Genomic DNA, 21,301 nt, shown 5'->3' with positions numbered 1-21,301 from the left:
AGATAGATAGATAGCAGAATATAGCCTTTGTTATTCAGAAAACATTGTCGTCTGCCAAGGTTTCCTATGGGTAACATAATGTCACATTTACTGTGTATCTGGAATGTTTTTATGAGGAATGATTATCAGGCAGCTTTGGGCTCAATCAGCATTTTTTAAAGTACTTCCATTTTTCCCATTTAAAATTTGGTCCCTAAGTACCACTAGGAGGTTCGAGTTCGAGGTTCGATCGAACCTCGGATTTCCCGAGGTTCGATCAACTCCACTCAGCAGCGGAGACAACAGCATCAATACCCCCAGTAAGGTATTCCATCACCAAATTCAAAATAGAAATCGCCAAACAAGTCCTCATCTCCCTATAGTAGGTCCCCACTCCCACTGTAGTATCCCCCCTCCCCCATCATAGGTCCCACTGTAGTATCCCCCCATCATAGGTCCCACTGTAGTAATCTCCCCCTCATTATAGGTCCCACTGTAGTATCCCCTATTCCCTCTCCTCTAGGCAGACCCATCCCTGACCCTGACAGAAAATAATACAAACATATACTCACCAACCTCACACACAGCTCAGCCCCTGCCCCCGCAGTTTACAGCTCTAGCCCCGGGGCTCCTGCTTCTCATCTTCAGACCCCGCACACACTAGTCCTCTCCCCTGTATACAGATCCCCCACACACACCAGTCCTCTCCCCCTGTATACAGACCCCACACACACCAGTCCTCTCCCCTGTATACAGACCCCCACACACACACCCCAGTCCTCTCCTCTGTATACAGACCACACACACCAGTCCTCTCCCCTGTATACAGACCCCCCACACACCAGTCCTCTCCCCTGTATACAGACCCCACACACACCAGTCCTCTCCCCCTGTGTACAGACCCCACACACCAGTCCTCTCCCCTGTATACAAATCAAAACACACCAGTCCTCTCCCCCTGTGTACAGACCCCACACACCAGTCCTCTCCCCTGTATACAAATCAAAACACACCAGTCCTCCCCCTGTGTACAGTCCGCACACACCAGTCCTCTTCCCCTGTATACACACCCCACACACACCAGTCCTCTCCTCTGTATACAGACCCAAAACACACACGTCCTGTTCCCTGTATACAGACCCCACACACACCAGTCATCTTCCCCTGTATATAGACCCCACACACACCAGTCCTCTCCCCCTGTATACAGACCCCCCCACACACACACCAGTCCTCTCCCCCTGTATACAGACCCCACACACACACACCAGTCCTCTCCCCCTGTATACAGACCCCCACACACACCAGACCTGTCCCCCTGTATACAGACCCCACACACACACCAGTCCTCTAACCCTGTATACAGACCCCACACACACCAGTCCTCTCACCTGTATACAGACCCCACACACACACACCAGTCCTCTCCCCCTGTATACAGACCCCACACACACCAGACCTGTCCCCCTGTATACAGACCCCACACACACACCAGTCCTCTCACCTGTATACAGACCCCACACACACTAGTCCTCTCCCCCTGTATACAGACCCCACACACACCAGTCCTCTCCTCCTGTATACAGACCACACGCACCCGTCCTTTCCCCTGTATACAGACCCCCCCCCCCCCCCCACACACCATTCCTGTTCCCTGTGCAGCTCAGCTCTGATGATTCCTGGCTGTTCCATCTGATAATGATTTGGTGTAATAATCCATTATATCAGCTGATTATGGTCTTCAAACTGGTTGAGAAATGTATCCTCTCCTCTGAGTGTATCCTCTCTTCTGAGTTTTTCACTGCAGGGGATACATTCTAGCATGTTCAGTACTTAAATGGCTAGAATGTATCCTCTCCTCGGAGTTTCGCACTGCAGAGGATAGATTCTAGAATGTTCAGTACTTAAATGGCTAGAATGTATCCTCTCCTCTGAGTGTATCCTCTCATCTGAGTGTATGCGCTCATCTGAGTTTCTCAGTGCAGGGGATACATTCTAGCATGTTCAGTACTGAAATGGCTAGAATGTATCCTCTCCTCTGAGTGTATCCTCTCCTCTGAGTGTATTCTCTCTTCTGAGTTTCTCACTGCAGGGAATACATTCTAGCATTTTCAGTACTGAAATGCCTAGAATGTATCCTCTCCTCTGAGTGTATCCTCTACTCTGAGAGGGTATATATTCTAGCCATTTTAATACTAAAAATGCTAGAATGTATCCCCTACAGTGAGAAACTCAGAGGAGAAGGTACACTCAGAGGAGAGGATACATTCTAGACACTTCAGTACTGAAGATGCTAGAATGTATACCCTATAGTGAGAGCCTCAGAGGAGAGGATACAATTTAGGCATTTAAATAGTGAAAATGCTAGAATGTATCCCCTGCAGTGAGAAACTCAAAGGAGAGGATACATTCTAGCCATTTCAGTACTGAAGATGCTAGAATGTATCCCCTACAGTGAGAAACTCAAAGGAGAGGATACCTGCGGTGATGTCAGGCCCATGTGATATGGGAGGAGCCAGGCTCTGCAAGCTGTCGGAGGGGATGTGTATGGAGAGGAGCTCATGTCCGTATGAGATGGTAAACAGCCCTTTAATGTACACACGCACACAGGGGCGTAGCTAATGTCTCTTGGGCCCTGGTGCAAGAGGTCAACTTGGGCCCCCCCTTCCTCGACCAAGAGATGCTATTGGTATATCTGAAGACTGATATTACCAATAATACCAGTATATAGGAAATATTATCACCATACATATTACCGCCATACTGTTACTAACAAAATCCTGTATACTGAGACCAATATTGCCAATAATACCAGTACACAAGGGGGAAATATTACCGCTACACCATAACCATCACCACCATATTGTTATTGGCCAAATCCAGTATACTAAATCCAATAAAACACAGTACCAGATTACAAGCAACAAATATTACCGCCACATACTGACTAACACCGCCACATACTGACTAACACCACTGCATACTGACTAACACCACTGCATACTGACTAACACCACCACATACTGACTAACACCACCGCTGCTGCTACTGACTAACACCACCCTCTACTGAATAACACCACCACCGCTGCTACTAAATAACATCCACTGTACACAGATCACCTCATCCAGTCATATCGAGGCTGACCCAGCCCAACACAGGTTCCGTACACCATATACATTATCAGGTGACTCACAGGGGATGTCTTCTCTGATCAGAGTTCTTCCCTTTTCATCTTTTTCTTCCGCCCTGGGCCATTATGAGAACTTCTTCGAGCCACAAATCCACAGAATCTGCCAGACAGACCATCCTCATCTCTCTAAAAAACTGCACATCTGGATTGGCCCCTTTGTGCCCTAATTTTGGGTAGGCTGACTCTATGTGACCTCCCCTTATAGTATATGCCCCCCTCTGTGTAGACCACTATAGTACATGCATCCCTCTGTGCACGCCCTATTGTATACCCCCCTTGTGTATTCCCCCTTATAGATAGCCCCCCAATGTTATCCCCCTTACAGATGCCCCCCCTTGTGTTATCCCCCTTATAGATGGCCTCCAATATTTCCCCCTTATAGATTGCCCCCTCTGTGTTGTCCCTCCTGTTACCCCCCTTATAGATGGCCCCCATGTATCTCCCTCCTGTTATCCCCCTTATAGATGCCCCCCATGTATCCCCCTTATAGATGCCTCTCCTGTTATCCCCCTTATAGATGCCCCCCCATTGTATCCCCCTTGTAGATGGCCCCCCATGTATCCCCCTTATAGATGGCCCCCATGTTATCCCCCTTATAGATGCCCCCCATGTATCCCCCTTGTAGATGGCCCCCATGTATCCCCCTTATAGATGGCCCCCATGTTATCCCCCTTATAGATGCCCCCCATGTATCCCCCTTATAGATGGCCTCCCCATGTTATCCCCCTTATAGATGCCCCCCATGTATCCCCCTTATAGATGCTCCCCCCCCCGTGCAAAGCAGATAAGAAAAAGAAAAAAAAAACACTCACCTACAACTCGCTCCCCGCCGTGTCTCTCTTGTGCAGGCTTGGTCCCCTCCCCGTCTGATACGTGGCTCCTGGCTCCCCGACTCGGTCCCGTTCCCGGCAGCACACACACCAGTGCGCTCACATAGCTTACTGACGAGTGTGCTGCTGGGGGCCAGACCGAGCCAGGGAATCGGGAGCCGCGCGTCAGACGGGGGACCAGCCTCTTGTGACCACAAGCAAAACACTGCTTGCGGTCACAACAGGGAGGGGGCAGTGTGGTGGCAAGGGGGGACCTCGCTGGCCCCCCCTTTAAAGCGTCCTGATCGCGGTCGCTACACCACTGCACGCACACACACACACACAGCACTGCCTGTTACACATGCACAGCACAGCACTTCCTGTTACACATGCGCACACACACACAGCACTGCCTGTTACACATGCACACACATATCTTTTATTAATGCTCACACACATCTCTCTACTGCACACACATACAGCTCTGCTATCTATTCCTACACACTCTGTACTCTCTACATTGCCCCCTTAATGCCATCTTTATCCCCACCACCACCACCACACACACACAGTTTCTACAACAATGCCCACATTTTGTGGTGAGACCAGGGGCGTAGCTAGGGTGGCGGGGGGGATGGTTGTTGAGTGAGTCTGAGTGGGCCCCCAACCGATTATGTTACCCATGGGAAACCTTGGCAGACGACAATGTTTTCTGAATAACAAAGGCTATATTCTGCTATCTATCTATCTATCTATCTATCTATCTATCTATCTATCTATCTATCTATCTATCTATCTATCTGTCTGTCTGTCTGTCTATCTATGTGTCTATCTATCTATATAACATAGTGGGGTGGCAAAATCCAGCACACCCAGCCCTTATCTCTACTTACTTTATTTGTTGTTGGACAGTTGGAGGCTGCCATATACTTTATACAATAGGCTGAAGCTGCTGGCGTGTTTAGCTGACTTTAGCGTAAGGTGTTTAGACACCTTTAGCTATAGTGGATCTGGTTGGGCTTTGGTAACCGAACAGGGTCGTGTTATGACCTGAGATGGCTTTCTTGCAGCTATTGGGACCCAGTCACTTGTAGGTTACAAAGTTACCCTATTCAGATGCCATGCAGTCGGCAGGGGTGGGGGGTGATCCGTGCCGTGGTCCACACTAGGACATGTCTTATTTTTACATGGTGTGGGGCGCGGCACGGATCATGTGTATAGCTGCATTCACTTCAATGGTCCCTAAACTTGTCTGAAGCTGCTGCCTGTACAGAGATGTCCAGTCTCCAGCATCAGGAGGGGGGCACTCTGTACTTCCCTCACTCAGTCTGCCCACTACAACTTACAGCACACAGCAGCCTGACAGACACACTGATGATGATGATGATCACTCACTGTCAGTCAGTCAGTCAGCTGCTGCTGCTCCTCTTTACAGTCAGCCATACACCTGGCAGCCATGCAGTTGCAGGATCGCTCGGCTGCTCTCATTACATGGGACCCCCTCCTCCCCTGTCTGCAGCGCTGTGCATCATAGGAAGAGAAGTGAGAGCACAACCATCCCCGGCCAGAAGCAGCATCAGGTGACTGAGAGGGGCCCCAAGAAGCAGGGGGCCCACACCTGATGCCATCTGGGGGCCCCTGCAAACGTGTTAAGGCTGTCTGCAAAAGCAATAGCTACTACAGACAGCAATAACTGTCTGGGACTTCAGTGGGCCCCTGCCTGAGTGGGCCCTGGAGCCACTGCCCCCCCTAATTTCACCACTGGGAGAGACCCAATACCCCTTCAGTGGCACAGTGCACAGTATTGCTATACAAATAGCCTCTGTCCACGTTACCATATATAATGTCTGCCATGTTGCTGTTATATAGCCATCTAGATTAACCAGGCTTCTTATTTAGCAGTTTCCTATTCAGAGAATTTTTTTTTCCTGTTTCAGGTATTATTCTTACAGAAAATGTATAATATTCATAACCTGCCTGTAAGTGATGTGCCCTAAGGGGATTGGTGATAAACATGGCTAAAGGACCCCACGGCTGGCATAAAAATGGGCATCAAAGCAAAACACAAAATTATGATTTAAAAATAAAATTGACTTTGGGCCACTGATCTCACACTGATAACACAGGTCAACAGCATTTTTGGGGCCAAAGATATTTCAACGAATTTAGGGTAACTTTGGGGTGCTGATTCTGAATATGTCATCAGTTTTGCCAGATTGGCTCAGGTTTTTGAGAATTTTCGTGAAATGTGTAAAAAAAAAAAAAGACGTAATTTGCTACACGCGCATTAATTTTATTGCTATTGTCATGAATACAATAAATTTTACAAAGTAAATGTTGATTTTAGTTTATTTTAACTGGTTTTAGAAAGTAATCTTCAAAAATGAACAAGACATGAAAAAAAACTTGAGCCAATCTGGCAAAACTGATAGCATATTCAGAATCAGCACCCCAAAAATACCCCAAAATCATTAAAATATTTTGGACACCAGTAAATTTTTTTTTTTGTTGACCTGTGTAATAGGCAGAGAGGGGGGATCCCGCATCACACTGATAATGGGCATAGAGGGGCCCCGCATCACACTGATAATACACAGAGAGGGACCCCGATTCATACTTATACTACACAGAGAGGGGGACCCTGCATAACACTGAAAATACACAGAGAGGGGGGACCCCGCATTACACTGATAATACACAGAGATAAACCCGCATCACACTGTTAATACACAAAGAGAAACCCCGCATCACACTGTATGCATGTATGTGAGTGAGGTTGCATGTATGTATGTGTGAGGGAGTATGTGTGTGATTATGTTTGTGTGTGTGTGGTTATATGTATATATGTGTTCCTATTCCTGGGTGACATCTGCTGTACATATAACTAATGGACACTAGAGAGGTATGGAGCAGGTTCAGGATCTGAGCCTTCTCATATACGGCTGCCTTCTGTAGGAAGGGTCAGGTACACACTTGTGCCGTTGGTTCGCAGTGCTCCATTGCATAATGTAATTATTGCAAGCAATAATTTTTTTCAGCAGAACAGAAGAAAATGCTGAGCTATACAGCCAGGAGTGAGGAGGGGTAGGTAATAAATCCCCTACAGTAAGGCAGACGCTTGTATGGATGGCTGTATAGTTTTTTGTTGTTTTTTTTTTGGGGGGGGGGGGGATGAAAGGCCCCAAACTAAATTGTCGCCCGGGGCCTCCACCAACCAGGAACGTGATGTAGCAGCTATGAGAGCTGCAAGTTGCCGGCTGATGTGAATGGGACCCGGAAACTTCAGTTGTTTATTATCTTACTGCCCCCACCAGCCTGTCTGTAGTTTTTGTAACTTGTGGGACTTCTCCTTTAACATTATAATAAAACAAAGGATTTTAAAACAGCCCTGAGGATGCAGGTACGAAAATTGTCTTTTTCCCCAGCATCACCGGCCTTATGGAAACATAGCAGCAGGTTACAGTCTTTGGCTATGTTCACACTATGTATGTGTGCGGCTGTATTTTTTATGCGGCTGTAAATGTGCGGATGAAACTACGGCCGTGGGAAAAAATAGACATGCGGCTGAAAACATACGGTCATTTACTTGGAAATCTGGTTCAACTAAAAATAACAAATAAAATCTTAAGAAAGTGATGCAAACACCTCTGGAATGCATCTGGGAAAGCAGGGAAACAGTTTACATGAATCGCTATTACCGGGGTTTGCGATCCTCTGCAGTATGCCGATGCCTCTCATGGTTAATATATTGAATTTATAAAACACATTTTCGTTGTAATAAAGTCCCTTTCATTGTTCAATAATTAAATTTAAACGATTCCATCATTTTGCAATTAAATATACTGTTAAAATAAATATATATATAAATAAATGTATATATATATATATATATATATATATATATATATTATTTATTTTTTGACAGTATATTTAATTGCACAATGATGGATTCGTTTAAATTAAATTATTGAACAACGAAACTGATTTTATTTCAACGAAAATGTGTTTTATTAATTAAATATTAATTAGTACAGGAAGTTCCAGTAAGCCGTTAATTCATATTGCCGGCAATAGAGCATTCTGTACTAATCATCTCTTTACTTTAATTAAAACATCAAATGTTTCTTCTAATTATGTTATCACAATAGCATTATTAGAAGAAAAATTTAGAATTATATGTGCGCTCAGCTGATTAGCTGATCGGCTGAGCGCACATATAATTAGCGAGTCCGCAGAACAGTGACTTCATTGTGCTGCGGACCAGCAAGAGGACACATCGGGGTGAATATGGAGCTCTCCCCACCCCCTCCCCAGCACTGCACCCCTCCCAGCAAGGAAGGGGGGTCACTTAACCCCTTCCTTGCTGGGATGGGTGCAGTCTGACATAAGTCTGGCCCCCAAGGGGTTAAGGGGGATGCAATACATCCTCCCTTAACCCCTTGGGGGCCAGACTGTAAGCAGCGATCTGTAAAGATGCTGCATACTGTAAGGAGCACAACACTACGTGGACTACGTCGATGACCAGCAGTTGTTTGTTGTTGTTTTTTTAATAAAATAGTCAATGAGGGGTGTGGGGGTGTTTTTATTTGAATAAAAAAATTTTTTAACTTGTGTCTTGTCTTTATTTCTTTACTTTATAGACTTAGTAGTGGAAGCCGTCTAATAGACGGAATCCATTACTAAGTCGGGGCCTAGTGTTAGCCGGTATAAAATGGCTAACACTAACCCCCCATTATTACCCCAGTACCCAATGCCACCAGGGGTACTGGAAAGAGCCGGGTGCCAGTGGTCCCGGAGCGTCAAAATTGGCGCTCCGGGACCGGGCGGCAGCAGGCTGGTAAGATTTAGGCTGGGGAGGGCCTAAACCAATGGCTCTTCCCACCCTGGTGTTACCAGGCTGCTGTCGTTTGGTTTTTAACCCGGCTGGTTATAAAAATAGGGGGGACCCTATGCGTTTTTTTTTTTTAAATAAATAAATAAAAAAAAACCGCATAGGGTCCCCCCTATTTTTATAACCAGCCGGGTTAAAAACCAAACGACAGCAGCCTGGTAACACCAGGGTGGGAAGAGCCATTGGTTTAGGCCCTCCCCAGCCTAAATCTTACCAGCCTGCTGCCGCCCGGTCCCGGAGCGTCAAAATTGGCGCTCCGGGACCACTGGCAACCGGCTCTTCCCAGTACCCCTGGTGGCATTGGGTACTGGGGTAATAATAGGGGGTTAGTGTTAGCCATTTTATACCTGCTAACACTAGGCCCCAACTTAGTAATGGATTCCGCCTATTAGACGGCTTCCACTACTAAGTCTATAAAGTAAAGAAATAAAGACAAGACACAAGTTAAAAAATTTTTTTATTCAAATAAAAACACCCCCACACCCCTCATTGACCATTTTATAAAAAAAAAAACAACAAACAACCGCTCATCATCGACGTAGTCCACGGAATCCGACGTAATCCCCAAGATACCGATATCTGAAAAATAAAAAGGGAGAAACACACAAAAAACACACAAACAGGAGCACAACACCCATCATTGTGAGCGGTGTTGTGCTCCTTACAGTATGCAGCATCTTTACAGATCGCTGCTTACAGTCTGGCCCCCAAGGGGTTAAGGGAGGATGTATTGCATCCCCCTTAACCCCTTGGGGGCCAGACTGATGTCAGACTGCACCCATCCCAGCAAGGAAGGGGTTAGGTGACCCCCCTTCCTTGCTGGGATGGGTGCAGTGCTGGGGAGGGGGTGGGGAAAGCTCTATACTCACCCTGATGTTGTCTCTTCGCTAGTCCGCAGCACAATGAAGTCACTGTGCTGCGGACCCGCTAATTATATGTGCGCTCAGCCGATCAGCCAATCAGCTGAGCGCACATATAATTCTAAATGTTTCTTCTAATAATGCTATTGTGATAACATAATTAGAAGAAACATTTGATGTTTTAATTAAAGTAAAGTGATGATTAGTACAGAAAGCTCTATTGCCGGCAATATGAATTAACGGCTTACTGGAGCTTCCTGTACTAATTAATATTTAATTAATAAAACACATTTTCGTTGAAATAAAATCAGTTTCGTTGTTCAATAATTTAATTCTAACGAATCCATTATTGTGCAATTAAATATACTGTCAAAAATAAATATATATATAAATATACATTTATTTATATATATATTTATTTTAACAGTATATTTAATTGCACAATGATGGATTCGTTAGAATTAAATTATTGAACAACGAAAGGGACTTTATTACAAAGAAAATGTGTTTTATTAATTTAATATATTAACTATTAGAGGCATCGGCATTCGGCATCATTGCCGGGTATTTTTTAAGTACTCCGTACGGACCACCTGTCAATCTACGGCCGCATTTCCAGCCACAAACAATGGTCTTGTTCATTTTTTACGGGTCCGTTTACGATAGGGCCGTAGATTCATACATAGTGTGCACTGTGCAGCCGTATATCGTATACTTTCCAGCGTGCGCATGAACCACCAAAAATACGGCCGCACAATTACAGCCGCAAATACAGCCGCACAGTTACATAGTCTGAACCTAGCCTTTTACTGTACAGTGGGGAAAAAAAGTATTTAGTCAGTCACCAATAGTGCAAGTTCTCCCACTTAAAAAGATGAGAGGCGTCTGTAATTTACATCATAGGTAGACCTCAACTATGAGAGACAAAATGAGAAAACAAATCCCGAAAATTACATTGTCTGATTTTGTAAGAATTTATTTGCAAATTATGGTGGAAAATAAGTATTTGGTCACCTACAAACAATCAAGATTTCTGGCTCTCACAGACCTGTAACTTCTTCTTTAAGAGTCTCCTCTTTCCTCCACTCATTACCTGTAGTAATTGCACCTGTTTAAACTTGTTATCAGTATAAAAAGACACCTGTGCACACCCTCAAACATTCAGACTCCAAACTCCACTATGGTGAAGACCAAAGAGCTGTCAAAGGACACCAGAAACAAAATTGTAGCCTTGCACCAGGCTGGGAAGACTGAATCTGCAATAGGCAACCAGCTTGGAGTCTGATGAAAGCAAAGTGGAACTGTTTGGTAGAAACACAACTTGTCGTGTTTGGAGGAAAAAGAATACTGAGTTGCATCCATCAAACACCATACCTACTGTAAAGCATGGGGATGGAAACATCATGCTTTGGGGCTGTTTCTCTGTAAAGGGGCCAGGACGACTGATCCGGGTTCATGAAAGAATGAATGGGGCCATGTATCGTGAGATTTTGAGTGCAAACCTCCTTCCATCAGCAAGGGCATTGAAGATGAAATGTGGCTGGGTCTTTCAACATGACAATGATCCAAAGCACCCCGCAAGGGCAACGAAGGAGGTCCTGGAGTGGCCTAGCCAGTCTCCAGATCTCAACCCTATAGAAAACCTTTGGAGGGAGTTGAAAGTCCGTGTTGCCAAGCGACAGCCCCAAAACATCACTGCTCTAGAGGAGATCCTCATGGAGGAATGGGCCAACATACCAACAACAGTGGGTGCCAACCTTGTGAAGACTTACAGAAAACGTTTGATCTCTGTCATTGCCAACAAAGGATATATAACAAAGTATTGAGATGAAATTTTGTTACTGACCAAATACTTATTTTCCACCATAATTTGCAAATAAATTCTTACAAAATCAGACAATGTGATTTTCTCGATTTGTTTTCTTATTTTGTCTCCCATAGTTGAGGTCTACATATGGTGTCTCTCTCATCTTTTTAAGTGGTGGAACTTGCACTATTGGTGACTGACTAAATCCTTTTTTCCCACTGTATATATAGGGTTTTGTTTTTATTTTGCTTTTTCTTTTTTAGTTTTGCTCCTCCTTCCTATCTTTTTTTTGTTTTGTGCTTTTCTATTGCTCTATGGTTTGTCCAGAATATTTTCACTTACCCCAGTAATCAAGTTGTACCAGCCCAATAAATGCACTTTTGTATATATTGTATTGTATATTTCATATACAATCTAAATTAGTGGCATGTTGCTCAGATTCTTACTTGCCTTTAAATGATACCTGTCATAAAGTACACTAACCTGATCTGTGAGAAATCTATTCTGCCACCAGAAGTTCACGTATCCATGGATACGACCAAGCCGGGTCAGTCCCATTCTGATCCAATGGGGCGTGTGCACAGAATCGGCCAGGTGTGGTTGTATGCTTGGATACTCGAACCTCGGGTGGTAGAAGGGATTTCACAACAATCAGGCCTGTGTACTTCCTAACAGGTATGCTTTGGTTGCAATGTTGCTTGAAAGAAATTAGATAGTAGTCGAATATAGGTGCTCCAGTTAATATATAATCTTCTCTTTACTAACAGTCCATTAAAAGAGATTTGATCACCACTCCCAAATACATCTACTTGATTGGGCGTGAGAAAGTAAAGAAAGGACCCGAAAAGGGTCAAATAAAGGAAGTGTTGAAGAAGAAGCTCGAAATTCCTTCTGTTAAAAGTATTTCTCTAAGGTAACAATCAATACTCACTATCCAGCTCACCCAGATGACAGACAGTAAATCGGCTTTACGCACTCACTTTTACAATGATCAGTCCATACATGTACCCAAGATGTCTCGCTGCTACCACTTGTCATATATCAAGAGGCTTATTAGCCTAATATGACATTTTTAAAAGTTCCTAGCTAGCTCATTCAACCTTCTTCCTTTCTAGGTCACCAAAAGAAGGCTATTCATATGCAAAACAATTATATGATTAGCCTATGTCATGTGTGCCTCATGGATTCCAAAAAAGGACTCTGCTTCCCCAGCTGCCCCTTACTAACAGAGACATATAGTGCAACAGTTTCAGACAAACGAAATACAGAAGCATTTCTGTGCCCATATTGTGGTGGACAGGGGCGTAGCTAGAATTCATGGGGCCATATAGCAAAATAATGTACGGGCCCCATTAATCCTATATGGCCTCCCCTCTCCATACTTATCCAGCTCGGCGCAGTCCCTCAGCATTCCTTCGTTCTCCTGACTCCCCAGCACACGAGTGAGTTCACTCATGCATGGGGAGCCAGGAGAACAAATGCTGGGCTACTGGTCCGGGCCAGGTAAGTAGGGGAGGTAGCTAGTACCATGGAGGCAAACCATGCTTTGCCAGGGCAGGAAAACCATGATTCGCTCTGACGCATGGGCCCAGTAGCAGTTGCTTGGTCTGCCTCCATGCTAGCTATGCAACTGGTGGTGGATATCCTGACTCAACTTGTGGTGTCACCACGCAGCCAGCATCCTAAGAACCTATGGCGCTGGTACTTCAGGTCGTGGGTTTGATTTGGGTCTGTAATACACATCCAGCTACGTGCCCATATTCCAGGTGTATGAAATTAGCTTTTAGTGTACCAGATTTGTCAACAAGACATTTTTTGAAAGGTTTTATTTTTGACATTTTGTTTTTGTTGACAACACACAAATACCAACATTAAAACATCAAAGACACAACCATTCCTGGATCCCCGAGAACCAGTAACTCAGGCAGTCAATATCAACACAAGGCCAGAGAAATATCCTGGTCCTGGTAAATGTCCAAAGGAGCCAGGGCATATCAATTGCATGTCCATGAGACCAGATCATGGTTCACGCCCTGCATGAGTCAGATAATAAGAATTGAAAGGATATTAATTAACTGCCTGAAACCCAGGGATACGAATTAAGGGAACACTAGGATCAACTGACATGGTTGTTCACTGCCACATCCACACACACTCACACTTCACTCATACACCACCACTTCATCCCTTATACTGGCAGTGAGGACCCCATCTCATCAACCCCATTAAATAGATCCGCCAGGATTGGACCCAACTGCTCCACTCTCATTTTATACCAGTCGTTTGTAAAGGCCATCAAGACCTGGAGTTCTCCGTACGGTACAGACACACAGGGCTGCTCAGAGTGGGCCTAGTAAGTCAAGAGATTCACATTTTTGTCCCCAAAGGCGAAAACCAAGTTGGGTCAGATATAAATGTAGCCTTAGCAGAAGCAAGTTTATCCTCCAACTTCACCACCCGAGAGTGCAGAGCCTTACTAAAAGTGGCAACCTCCAGTGTGAAAGCCCCTCTAAATACAGCCTTATATTCCATTGAACTAGCTGATCCAGGAACGTAGAATTGAATTCCCAATAACTAGAGTATGCCCCTAGAGTATGCCTAGGGTGTAATCGCCAAAGTTTAGATTGTGGCACAGGATGAAGAGCACTATGGCAAAGTGGTCAGAAATACTTCTCGGTGTGTAAAAGATATTAGAGACTAATGGAAGTAAATCAGAAGATCCCAAGGCAAGGTCAGTCCTGGATATAGACTTATGAGTAGCTGAAAAGCATGAATAAACAACATCAGTGGGATTCTTCCACCGCCAGTTATCTTTCAGATTGCACAAACTGCACCAGGACTTCAATGACGCACTGGCAGGGTCACATTTGGACATACGGTCAAAGAGGAATTAAGGGCCATGTTGAAGTCTCCGATCACCAAAGAAGAGGTTGGAGGAAATGTAGACACCACAGAGGCAATAGAGTCTAGTAGGGGTATCTGAAACAGGGGAGGGATATAGGAATAGTAAAGAGGAAAGATATAGGGGGGTGTAGACTATAGTAAAGAGGAATCCAGCAACCACCCCTTGGAGGATAACACATCTTCCAAAGTGGTCACACTCAACCCTATATGAGGTGAATGGCAGTGATTTGGCGACCAGAATAGAACCTCCTGGGAATAATTGGAATACGAGGCATGGTAGGGGTGAGATATCCAATTCAGTTTGCGAGCAAGGACTTTTTGGCCAGTCAGATGGGTGTCTTGTAATAAAAAAATAAGGTTGGGGTTATATTTTTTAACAAAATAGAGTACCGTAGCCCTCTTAAACTTAGAATTTAGACCCCAGACATTACAGGCAAGTACCTTAATGGACGCCATGTCTAAGAAGTAGGACAGCGAACCAACTCGGAGATCGGAGCCCCATTACAAACAAACAAGAGGGAAGCACGGGAGGCGGCAAACACAAAATACGCAGTCACAGGCAACCTTGGCAACATGAAAAAAGCCATAGATAAAAACATCAAACAACTGGGTTCCCACCAAACCTGAGCAGTAAGACTAGCTGTAACAACCAATTAGGTAAACAAGAGCACTGTATGCATACAACTCTTCAGCAGAAGAGTCTTCAGTCTCACGTCCTTGGGCTTCTAGGTGCAACACGCCCGGCCTCTCTTGCCCAGGGGAATTGAAGAATTCCGGGGAATTGAAGAAGCGGGTGGTGGTACCATCAACTACACGCAGACAAGCCGGGAAGATAATGGCATAGGGATAGCCTTTATCATGGAGCAGCTTGCAGGCTTCTTTAAAGTTGGCGCTTTGTTTCCCAACATTGACAGAGAAATCTGGTTAAAATGAGACGCTCACATTGTTGTACAAAATGTCTCCTTTCAGGCTGACTGCCCGAAGGATGGCATCCCGTTGTTTAAATATATCAGTTTAGCCAGAAGTGGTCTCGGGGTACTTCGGGGAGGGGTGCCCAAGCTTGTAGGTACCCTGTGAGCCCGCTCATTAGTGAAAAAATGAGAAAAGGTGGGAGATGGAGACCTGCCGCTGTAGCTCCACAATTTACACTGGGATGGGGTGCAAGGTGTCCTCCAAATCAGAGTTTTGCCTTTCAACTTCAGAACTGCGACCCCGGAGCTTCTGTAAGTCATGCTTAATGATTGTGAAATCTTGTTTTAACTCTAACCACTTTGGACATCAGGGTAGTTTGTCAGACATTAATGGCCATAAGAATCTCTGTGAACTTCCAGTCCATTTGGGAGGCTCTAGAAGGGGAACCTCTAGGTGACATAGGAGGAGACGGACTAGGAGACCCGTCAAACAGGAAAATCGATGGTAAGGGGCTCTTTCTGGAGAAAGTGACCTGGAGAATTTTCCCAACTGCTATGCTGCTCTAGTAGTGAGAGAGGCTCCGAGGGTCCGGTCTGCCAGGAGCATGTGATGAGTTACACTCTGTATTCATTTTATCAAGGTCAACCTGTTCTTGACTGTCAGTTGCCGGCAGTTTTACGCTTCCCTCTCCTTGGCTTCAGAGTTCTCAGCTGTGAAAGCAGGAGTGCCTGCGATCCAGTATGTCTCTCCTGCAGCACTCCCACAACTTGCACGGACGTCCATGGGCACTTCTTTTTTTTAACCCTTAGGGGACACAGCCAGTTTTCATTTTTGCGTTTTCGTTTTTCCCTCCTCGTGTATATAAGGCCATAGCGCCTGCATTTTTCCACCTAGAGACCCAAATGAGCCCTTATTTTTTGCGCAACTAATTGTACTTTGCTAAGGCAGATGTAATTTTTGCCTAAAATGTGCCGGGAAACCAGAAAAAAATTATATGTGTGGTGAAATTGAAAAAAAAAACGCATTTCTTTTATTTGGGGGAAATGTGTTTTTACGCCATTCGCCCTGGGGTAAAACTGACTTGTTATGCATGTTCCTCAAGTCGTTACGATTAAAACGATATGTAACATGTATAACTTATATTGTATCTGATGGCCTGTATAAAATTCAAACCGTTGTTAACCAATATACGTTCCTTAAAATCGCTCCATTCCCAGGCTTATAACGCTTTTATCCTTTGGTCTATGGGTCTGTGTGAGGTGTCATTTTTTGCGCCATGATGTGATCTTTCTATCGGTACCTTGATTGCGCATATATGACTTTTTGATCGCTTTTTATTACAATTATTCTGGATTTGATGCGACCAAAAATGCGCAATTTTGCACTTTGGGATTTTTTTGTGCTGACGCCGTTTACCGTGTGAGATCAGGAATGTGATTAATTAATAGTTCGGGCGATTACGCACGCGGCGATAGCAAACATGTTTGTTTATTAATTTATTTATTTATTTTTATTTATAAAATGGGGAAAGGGGGGTGATTCAGACTTTTATTAGGGGAGGGGATTTTGTGTTATTAAAAATACTTTTTTCTTTTACTTTAGACATATACTAGAAGCCCCCCTGGGGGACTTCTAGTATATGCACTCTGATCTCTCATAGAGATCCATGCAGTATAGTTATACTGCATGAATCCATGAGATCGGTGTTCTATTACTTTTGGCTGCTGCAGCCAAAAGCAATAGAATGCCGAGCCGGGATCAGCGCCATTACGGAGCAGACCCCGGCCCGGTATGGATGCAGGGATCGCCCCCCCGCAATCGCGCCGCAGGGGGGCGATCCCCCCACTAGACCACCAGGTATGGAGATTAGTTAGTATTTAGAAGCAGCTGTCAACTTTGACAGCTGCTTCTAAGTACTTAATTAGCGGGCACGGCGATCGGACCGTGCCCGCTAATAGCCGCGAGCCCGGGCTACACGCGGCACCCGGGATTGCGGCAGTTCAGAGGGTGGTCGCCGCGCGACCCCCCTCTGAACTCCCATAGCGGCACGAGGACGTTCAATAACGTCCTGGTGCAGCTATGGGTTAATCAGATAATTTTTATTAAACATTTTTCAATTTTACAAGAAAAAGAACCCCCTCCCCCCCTCCCTCATGTCCCTCCCCCAACTGTTCCCGTCCCCATCCCATAGGACAACATGTCCTTCAAACATCCCCATTATCAAACAGGAAAACACAGGTATCACAAAAATATATAATACGTAAACATAACATCGTGTTCTTTTATAGAATCAGTGTTTCAAGAACCTCATCCAGCAGACAGGGAGTCCCACCCACACACTCCATTCACACCATCATTCATTCCAGCACGTCAACCAATTGCAATACAGCTTATATAGCTTCACCAAGGGTTTCGAATCTATTAGGACCTATTCCGTCTAGCTTCAGTGTTTTGATCAGCCAACAATAGGAAGGCCTCCATAGGGTTACGCTTCAGAAAGTGAGACGGCAAACCAGGAGTGTCTATCCACGGGCCCCAAATACTTTCATACTTCTTCATTGCTTTCCTTTTTTTGTATATCCCTTTTTCCAGTCGTATTACATTATTTAGCTTAACAGTCAATTCAGCCACAGTAGGAGGCGCAGTCTGTAACCAGTGCTGGGCTATTAATTTGCGGGCCTGGTACAGTATCCTGCATATTGCCAACTCCGCTCCAGTAGGTTCCGCTGATTCATTTATCAAACCCAGTATACACCGCAGAGGCTCAAGGGGTATCGTGATACGATATACCTTTTTAATTAGGGCAAGGACTCCTTTCCAATACCTCTCTAATTCTGAACAGCTCCACATAATATGGATTATGTGGGCTCCCTCCATCTGGCATCGCGGGCATCTAGAATCAGTTCTCAGGCCTATATCATATAGAAATTTTGGAGTGCGGTAAACTCTATGAAGAAGGAACAGCTGTGATGCTGTGATTCGCATGTGATTCCTATGCGTTTCAGACAAAGCCAACTTAGGTGTTAGCGCCAGGATGTCAGACCACTGTTCCCCTGTAAGAGGTCCCACATCTGCCTCCCATTTAGCTTTTATTGTTAGAGGTTTGTTAGTATGAACCGCAGACAGGAGATGTTTATAAATAAAGGATATGAGACCCCTTGAGTCCTCTGCAGTCAACATCGAGCGGAGAATGGCACTAGTCGCAATCAGCGGCGCCGCCTCAAACTGAGATTCAGTCGCATGTCGCAGCTGTAAATATCTATAGAACATTGTTCGCGGTATCTGAAATTCCTCCTGTAACATAGCAAAGGACTTAAAGATACCATCCTGATACAGCTGTGCCACCCTGCATACACCTCTGCCCTCCCATTCACCTCTCCCCTCCAACAGAGTCAAGTGCCGCAGGTCTGGGTTATTCCACAGAGGCGTATATTCAATGCAGCCCCTACAGCCAAGAAGCAGTTTGATCTGTTCCCATACTTTACACAGCATTGGAGTAATAACCGGAACATCCAGTGGTCTAGTCTGTGCCGCTATCTCCAGGAGATGAATGGGCAACATTCCCCTTGACATACATTGAAGTAATCTTCCGTTCGGCACCAGGCGGTCCAGCGAATCCCACCCCCTCATCTGTTGAAGCTGTGCTGCCAAATAATATAGATACGGGTTTGGGACTGCTAGTCCTCCATCCTCCTTCCCCCTCTGCAGCGTATCCAATCCGATCCTTGCACTCCGACCATCCCAAATTAGCTCTCTAAAGAGCGATTGAATTTGCTTAAGATATGTTTTGGGGACCCATACAGGTGCATTATGAAGAATATATAGAAATTGTGGCATGAGGATCATCTTGGCAAGGTTCGCCCTGCCAACCAGGGAGAGAGGCAGTTTTCTCCACACCTTTACCTTTGCTTGTGCCCTGGCCAGTAGAGGAGTCAGATTCAGCGCCAAATACCTAGAGAGATTAGGATGTATCTGAACACCCAGATACTTGAATTGCTGAACTACCGGTATACAATGCGTCTGTAGCAGAGGCAGATCAGGAAGGGGGTCCAATGGCAGGAGCACTGATTTATTCCAGTTAATAAGGAGCCCGGAATATTTCCCAAAGCCCCCCAGCATATCCATTATAGCAGGCAGGGATGTCTCTACATTCCCGACAAATAGTAGCATGTCGTCCGCATATAGTGCAATACGATCTTCTATAGCCCCATGTGTAAATCCTACTATATCAGGAGATGCCCTAACCATCACTGCTAATGGCTCGATGGCCAGGGCAAACAAAAAGGGCGACAGGGGGCAACCCTGTCTGGTTCCCCTGGCCAGCGGAAAAGCCTCCGATAACAGGCCATTTACCCGAAGTCGGGCCGTGGGCATGGTGTACAGGAGACGTATCCACCCCAGATATTTAGGGCCAAACCCCATTCTTGAAAGCACACACCACAGGTACCTCCACTCGACGCTGTCAAAAGCCTTGGCAGCGTCGAGTGAGAGGATAGCCCTAGCCCCCTCCCCCCCCCCCCCCCCCCGTGAGCCTGTAGGTTGAGATACAACCTCCTAATGTTATCGGCTGTAGATTTTCCAGGCATGAACCCAGTTTGGTTGGGGTGAATTAGGTGAGAGATGACCGTGAGGAGCCTATTTGCAAGCACTTTAGCTATCAGTTTAATATCAGTGCATAGCAAAGAGATGGGCCTATACGATCCCTGTTGCGTGTTATCCTGCCCCGGTTTGGGAATAAGAACTACTACAGCCTCCGCCATGGACCCCGGTAATCTGCCCTCATCACATGCCGCATTGAATGTGGACAGAGGCGCCGGTAGCAAGCTCTCACCATATTGTTTAAAGAACTCAGCCGGCAGCCCATCCACACCAGGAGACTTTTCATTCGGGAAATCTTTTAGCGCCTCCTCCAACTCCTCCACTGCCAGGGGCCGATACAATTCCTCCCCCTGTGCCTCTGTTAACCTACGAAGCTGGATAGAAGAAACATAAGCAATTAGCTCATCCTCCCTACAATTGAGTTTAGAAGTATATGTGTCCTTATAAAAAGAAACCATTTCTGCCAAGATGTCCTCATCTGTTGTCACTATCTGACCAGTAGCCGCCTGTAGCTGTGCTATAAATGAGGGTCCCCTCTGAGCCGAAGCAACTCTCGCCAATAGCCTCCCAGTACTCTCCCCACTCTCAAAATACCTAAGCTGCTGGAAGAACCTCTTATCATCCGCAGTATGCTCTAAATGACCATTATACATATCCTGAGCTTCTAACCATTGTTTTTTGGACTCCTTAGACGGATGGTCCACATACCCTTGTTCTGTGCGTTCTAATCTAAGCTGTAGCATATTGTGAATTTCTCTAGATTTGGACTTACATTTACTTATCGCTTTAATCAGCACACCCCGCACATATGCTTTAAGAGAGTCCCAGACTATCGTTTTGGCAGCAGTACCATTATTGACCTCCAGAAAGAAGGCGATTTCGTCCGAGATGTGAGGGACAGGCTGAACCAGCTGGAGCCAGAACGGGTTGAGACGCCAAGGCGCCTGCAATGAGCCTGGGCGGCTCCCGCAGCACAGTTTGACCCTTACCGGGGAATGATCAGATAGTTGTCTATGCAGGTATTCAACCTCTACCACCAAAGCACGCATAAGGCTATTTCCTATTGCTAGGTCTATTCGGGACAGGGTACCACGGGAGGCCGAGTAGCAGGAGAACTGGTGTTGTGCAGGGTTGCGCAGTCTCCACAAATCGAAGAGGTTAGCCTCACTTAGCAATTTACACATTCCCGTCGGGGCAGCAGGAGAGGCCGCAGCCCCCTGCACAAATCTGTCTAGGTGTAAATCCATAGTATTATTAAAATCCCCGACAATTAGTGTTGGTAAATCTGGGCAAGAGGAGAGAAAGGAGAATATCTTATACAACACAGCGTGTGTGTACGGCGGGGGG

At 45.5% G+C, this 21,301-nt stretch overlaps 1 protein-coding gene across 2 annotated transcripts in view; it reads left to right on the top strand.

Moving 5' to 3' along the window:
* The window catches only part of MYO1F (myosin IF), a 228,107-nt gene that overhangs the window by 190,828 nt on the left and 15,978 nt on the right, over positions 1-21,301 (top strand). For both annotated transcript variants that reach the window (XM_069976647.1, XM_069976646.1), the window contains one exon: positions 12,307-12,452. In XM_069976647.1, coding sequence (XP_069832748.1) covers positions 12,307-12,452 — 146 coding nt within the window. The remainder of the gene's footprint in view (positions 1-12,306; positions 12,453-21,301) is intronic.

This window comes from Dendropsophus ebraccatus, chromosome 7, assembly GCF_027789765.1.
Source record: "Dendropsophus ebraccatus isolate aDenEbr1 chromosome 7, aDenEbr1.pat, whole genome shotgun sequence".
NCBI classification, from domain to species: Eukaryota; Metazoa; Chordata; class Amphibia; order Anura; family Hylidae; genus Dendropsophus; species Dendropsophus ebraccatus.
This window is presented reverse-complemented; position numbering and strand designations above follow the sequence as displayed.